This window comes from Gadus macrocephalus, chromosome 6 (genome assembly GCF_031168955.1).
Source record: "Gadus macrocephalus chromosome 6, ASM3116895v1".
Classification (NCBI taxonomy): Eukaryota; Metazoa; Chordata; class Actinopteri; order Gadiformes; family Gadidae; genus Gadus; species Gadus macrocephalus.
Genome location: NC_082387.1, coordinates 22,802,207 through 22,808,780, shown reverse-complemented (window position 1 = coordinate 22,808,780; position 6,574 = coordinate 22,802,207). Strand labels below are relative to the sequence as shown.

The 6,574-nt window shown below is 44.8% G+C and overlaps 1 protein-coding gene across 2 annotated transcripts in view; it reads right to left on the bottom strand.

The window, feature by feature from the left end:
- The window catches only part of grin1b (glutamate receptor, ionotropic, N-methyl D-aspartate 1b), a 39,069-nt gene extending 36,039 nt beyond the window's left edge, over positions 1 to 3,030 (bottom strand). For both annotated transcript variants that reach the window (XM_060053077.1, XM_060053078.1), the window contains exon 1: positions 2,143 to 3,030. In XM_060053077.1, coding sequence (XP_059909060.1) covers positions 2,143 to 2,394 — 252 coding nt within the window. In that variant the 5' untranslated portion in view covers positions 2,395 to 3,030. The remainder of the gene's footprint in view (positions 1 to 2,142) is intronic.
- Between the last annotated feature and the right edge of the window lie 3,544 nt (positions 3,031 to 6,574).

Here is a 6,574-nt window from a genome sequence, read left to right as displayed (position 1 = left end):
AGTCAAATGGAATATATGTAGGCCAAACTCATAGATATTCTATTGCCTAAAGTAGAAAGGTACTATCTATTTATTTGAGCAGACACTTTACCCAAAGTGATTTTGTGGTGTGAAGGGTGCCTGGCTTCAGCCTCAACGGATGGGGCGGAGATGCTCAATCAGGGGCACACAGCTGTGGGTGGTGGGACTAATGAGCGATCAGTGTTATGTACTCATGTGTGTTCTGCTGTCCCCCGAGCAGCATCCTAACCTAGAAGAGTTTTGTGCGATGGGTTTTGGGCACTCTTTGTCAACCGCACCGGGGGGGGATCCAGACTAATTCCAGGGCTTATTCCAGCATGTTTGCTGCTATCGTGAACGCGACAGAAACAGGGATCCGAATACAGACTGACACTGATTTGTTTTCTTTTGTCATTCGGCAGCAGGTATGGGGTCGGGCATCTCAAGGCGGGTGCCTTCAGTTTTGATCTGGGGTTTTGAACCCAGCACCTTTCAGCTAAGAGTTCTATCCTGCCACTGGCTAGACATGAAATTACAAGATGACGTTGAGATGATGTAAAGAAAACAATGAGATGATTAATATCTAGTGTTTGTTGATTTGCTCTTTGAAATAATGGTTGAAAAAAAAAGGTACTTGTATTATTTGTCCAAAAAAACACAATGACAGAAGACGGAGGAGTCCCTTGTCTCAGGCTGTGAATAATAGAACTGGCTTCGACGCCTTGTTCTCCTGTAATTATTCAACAGGGGAAAGTTAAGGCAGAATTAATAATTCATATTTTTAAGAAAAAAACTGTAGCCACTGTAACATTGTCGGAATTTGCCTGTTGGCCTTGTAGAGCCCAGCCCAAGTTCTTTTTAACTGTGGCCACGTACTTCAGTGTGTCATGTCAAATCTCCATTTGTGTACACACCATCACATCGCTGGGTCAAAGCTGTCTGAGAGTCGCGTATCTGGGAGTGTCGTGAGATGGCGGCAACGACGACAGCTCCAAGTCAATAAACACGTTTTATTGTGCCGTTGACCCTGTCCTACCCTCGGGCTAATAAAACTGAGCTCAGAACTTAAAAGTATCCGATATGACGTGAATTCATATCAGATACATCGCCATGAGAACCTTTCTTTGACACACTGTAATTCAAGGTTTTGCAACATGAGGTCAATTGTACAATGACGCATCAATTCTTAGCCTTGCTACACTCAATTTCATTCAGAATTCATCAACTTGGTGGGCCGTGAAAGGGAAGGCTAAACGTTGCTGTGTACTGCTGTAGAATACACAGAGCCCCACTGGAGAAGCGAGGACTACACTGGACCGTATAGAAAGTGAGGCACAATGATGCACATCTATCAAAAAAAGCCAGGCAACAGTTGAAGTACGTTGAAGTGCTTGTGTGTATACCTTCATTCATATTGCTTTAAACATCCCACACACAAGCACACGGATGCACACTTGCGTGTGCGTCCATATGCTTGTGTGTGGGATGTTTAAAAGTGACTCAGAGTCCCTTTGGGAGCCATCATTGTGTCCTTAGGGTTCTAATAATTGATCATAAGAAGATAGCTTTATACACGTCTATGTTCAGTTTTCATCAGCTTTCTTTCTGTTTATCTCCTGTTATCTCTATTTATCTTTTGACCCTACCCTGAGACCAAACTGGTGGTGTAGCTTGCTTTCATTTTAGCGTATACATTTTCAGTGGAATTGGTGTTCATTTTAATGATTGGGATAATTACAATTATTGTACCTCAATCAATCCATTAATTGATCATCAATGAATGTGTCTTTCTGTCGCTGTCCTTTCTGTATTGACACATGGCGCAAACAACAGGTCACCCTTACAGCCCTTCCCCAACACACGCACACTCAAACACACGCACACACTCACACACACACACACACACACACACACACACACACACACACACACACACACACACACACACACACACACACACACACACACACACACACACACACACACACACACAGGGAGAGGCAGAGGGACATAGACAGGAAAAGAGAAAGGGAGGGGGAGAAAAAGAGAAAGAGCAAGAGAGAGAGAGAGAGAGAGAGAGAGAGAGAGAGAGAGAGAGAGAGAGAGAGAGAGAGAGAGAGAGAGAGAGAGAGAGAGACCTACCTGGTTGGATATCAGGTCTTCACAGACGGACAGGGCCATCTGGATGGCGTTGGGTTTGTGCGTGACGGAGATGGCGTTCATTTTAAACTTGTCCCTGCCATAGATGCCGTTGGCCAGGCTCACGGCTTCTTTGAAGACCTGCTCGTAGCGTTTCTGACTCAGAACTGCCCCGATGTTCACTATCTTGGGTTCGCATCCCCCACGGGCGCACGAGCACACCACGAAAATGGCCAAGAGGAACAAAAAACGCATTTTGACAGAAAATAAGAAAAAAGCAATAAATAAACTGGGACCACTGGGGTTAGATAGAGGACCCACTTTGCTGGATGTGTGAACACTTAAACAGGCGGCGAGATGTACAAACACGTACACGCTTTCCAGCAAGACAGCGTTCTCCTTCGAATGTAAACATAGGAAGAAATCACATCCACCGCACGGTGCCCGTTAGCAGCACGCACACTTTGTCCTCGCGACCTCGGAGGAGCGTCGGAATGTCATCGGTGACGTTCTGACAGCCGAGCCGCGGACGACGCTTTGATACTTCCTCGACCCGGGCTCGGGATAAAAGACCGCCAACCTGTTCGCCCGCGAGCTGCTCGCACGCACACAGAGAGAGTACAACACAGTCACAACACTGAAACCCTGTCGTCCATTCCCAGGTGCGTCCTGTGTTGATTACCGCTTCCAACGTTCTTTTTTCCCCTTCTTTTTAATTTATGACACACAGGCGACGATTAAAACGGTCCACTTTGCGAGAGAAGTCGTTTTATTTTAGACCGACGCCTCGATACATTTCCCTCATTATCACACGTGTTGTGGTTCCGACGCGCGAGGAGTTCCGAATGACCTGATGCTCGCGAGCCGCTGTCCTTGGTCCTGATCCGCTCGCTCCCGCGCTGGGAGCATTAGAAAGGCGCGCCGCGGATGCCTTCTCTGATTCCTTCCGCTGGTTTGGCTTCGGCGTTTCGGCCTAGATGCTCTTGTGTATGTGAATTAATGCAACGAGTCAACGACACAATTCCCCGTCCACGTCCCCGCTAACGACCTTCTTCAGCCTATAGAACGCTTAAACAAAGATTAGGATAAAAGCCGTAACCTGTAAATGACAAAAACATGGACAACGTTGGATACCTGCCATGCGTGACATTGACTTTTGTTAGGCCCACTATCCGTCTAGTTTAATATCAACATTAAAACGTGATGTTTGAACGTTAATAATTGACACACTTCCCTCTCTCTCCCCTACTGGTGGCTCTGGGACAGCGGGGCCGCACAACTCCCTGGTGCTCTCTGCTTAATTACACCGAGCACAGTGGCCCCACAGTGCTTACGTGTGTTGAGCAAATGTTAACTTCCCGCGGTTGATACATTTAAATGCCTGTCAACTGCGGAGCACAGATTTATGGTTTCGTGTTTTGTAACTGATACATAATTTATTACACTTTAGGAAGGTCTGTCTGTGGGTGTTTTTTCTGGCCGACATGGAGGACCACTCACCCAGCCTGCTGATACCTTGCACGGGGCGAGTGCGTGTGTGTGTGTGTGTGTGTGTGTGTGTGTGTGTGTGTGTGTGTGTGTGTGTGTGTGTGTGTGTGTGTGTGTGTGTGTGTGTGTGTGTGTGTGTGTGTGTGTGCTTGTGCTCGCGGGGAGAGATATATTGATGCCAAGTATCAACAGATGGGGCAGCAGGAACCCAAACATGTTGACGTGAACAAGAGGCCAGCTTGTTGGATCAAATCCTTCCTCTCCCGCGCAGTTCTTGTAATGCTCTGTTCCGAATACAGTCTGAAAGCAGTCGGTGAAGTAAACAGTATCACCTCCATCGCATCAGCCTCGCGCGCAGCTGCATACGACTCGCGAAGGGCGAATAGTTAATGACAGAGCGCCGGAGTGCCGTTGCCAAGGAAACAAGCATCTCCGACTGGCTTGTGATGTTCAGCTCCGACCCCCCCCCCCCCCCCCCTTCCCAACCCTAAGACTATAACGTATAATTAAAGTTCCGCGCTTAGCCCCAGTTTTATTCAAAGCTATTAGACTGACTGTTGCTAAAATTAAGTAGCACGCGAGCGCAGACGTGCTGTGGGCCGATACGTTTTGAGCGGTGTTCTGTTTCCAGTGCTATAGGCGAATCCATCAATTAAATCACCCCCATGGGTGTTAAGAGTTCTCATTTCCTCAGATCAAGAAAACAGTGGTACATCGATTCCATCTTATTGGAATTCTTTAAAAATATAATTGGTCAATAATATAGACTAATATAGCATTTCAAGACTATGATAAATCCATATGTATACAGGCCTATATATGTTATGTATATACAGTAGATATATAGGCCTATTTATATATATATATACACACAAAAAAAAACATATTCTTTTTTTCTTTTCTCTTTATTAATTTCTAAACAAATGAAAATAAAAGAAACTATAGGCTACTCAAATGCTGCTCTGTTAGTAAATACATTTTCCAGACGAAGGCTCTAAATAAACAGAAGCAGTAAAGTAAATGTAAACGGGATCCCCATGAATACAACAAGTGTGCGGACTGAAAAACTGAAAGCCATTGTCGTCAGTCAGAGCGGCTGAAGGTTAAAGTGATGCAGCTTGAGTCTCCGGCTCTGTTCAGCTTATAAATAATGCAATTGCAACCACATTAGAAGAGTCTGAAACGCCTGTCGTCACCCCGCTAGACACCGCTGCCCCAGAGCATGAAAAAAAGAGATACCTCCCCCTGCATGACCAACGTCAGGACACAGAAGCCCGTCGAGGCTTGAAGTGCACAAGTGCGAGTCAGACGGTTAACATCCCCAGCAGGAGAACATGAAAACATGGGTCAAAACTAAATGAAGACTTTTAAAAATCCGTCCTCTGATTCCAGAAGGAAAAAACACCAAATAATGCATGGAGTGCACAATTAGCATGATGAAACCTGATAGCTAGCTACAATTAGCTTTAAGCCATAGGAGAGCAGTACAATTTGAAAACATCCTTAAGGAAAAAGACCATATGAATGCTCCTTGATTGGGCTGTTCTCCGGAGGACCTCATAGGGGTATCTCATGGTGTTAATCATGGCATGCCCATCGATCCCATCATTAACTTCATGAGCTACACCTGTTTGTGTCCCTTCCTATCGCCCGATAAGTCTATTAGAGCTCTGTGATACAGGCTGTACATCCAGCCGTAGAACAGCTGATCACTAGCTTTGCGAGACCATCCAGGGCAGAAATTGATTTCGACACATATGGGCCCAACCAAACGTGGTATATGGTCGAGGTTCAACGACCTCAGCTGGACGCCTAGTACCACCATCGCTAAGAGCAAGTAAAGGTTGATCATCACGGTCACAACTCTTCTGTTTTTGGCACCGCATCTGGTGGAACGAGCTCCCTGCCAAAGACAGGACCGCAGTGCCTCCCTTACCACCCACCCCTCTTATAATAATAATAATAATACATTTAATTTAGAGGCGCCTTTCAAGACACCCAAGGTCACCTTACAGAGCATATAGTCATCATTCAAAACTATGTAAAACAGACTAGGAATAAAAGGAAAACAGAGGTTAAACATGAATAATAATAATAATTAATAACACTCAAAGACGCCTAAAGTGAAGGGGGGACCTCACTAACCACCACCAATATGTAGCACCCACTTGGGTGATGCAATGATTGTATGTTGTACGTCCTGTCACTTCATGTACGCACTTATTGTTGTACGTTCTCGCACTTAAATATAGTATTTAGCATCATATCCAATATTATCCTAGCTAGCTTTGTTGTATACGGGGAATTGGTTACCCTAACAATTGTTGGCACTTTATTCTATGTACATCCTTACTGTACCGAATCGATAGTGATACATTGTTTCTCCTTCTTCTGACAAATGTACTCATTGTAAGTTGCTTTGGATAAAAGCGTCTGATAAAGGCCCTTAATTTAAATGTAAAAATGGCCATGTAAATGGAAGTAGAGCAAAAGCAACACAACCTGTGCAAAATGTAATGGCTTATTAAAAGGGTAAGTTGATGATTTAGGCTTTTTCACCATGGGAACCTTGCTGGGTTTGGACAAGGGCAGTGAGCCCCCTCTTTGGCCAGCCTGGTTCAGTGATCCCACTGTACGTAGCCAGAAGCCATTAGCAATAGCGAGCTGATGTAAATTCCCAGGCTCCAGAGCATTAGCAACGTAGCTTCATACGCCTTCCGTAATGCAAAGATGTATCTGTTTATGGATCAGTAATAAAATAAACAAGAATTACATTAATTTTACAAGCAGTTAAAGGCAGTAACAAGGAATTGTATTTTACAATAAGATACTATATAGGTAGCTTTATAGGCGGCTCTGACAAAAACAATACAACTGAATTGAAGAAGTGGAAGAAGCGATCATTTGGAAAGAAATAGTGCTGTAGTCACTGCTTGTAAAATAAGCT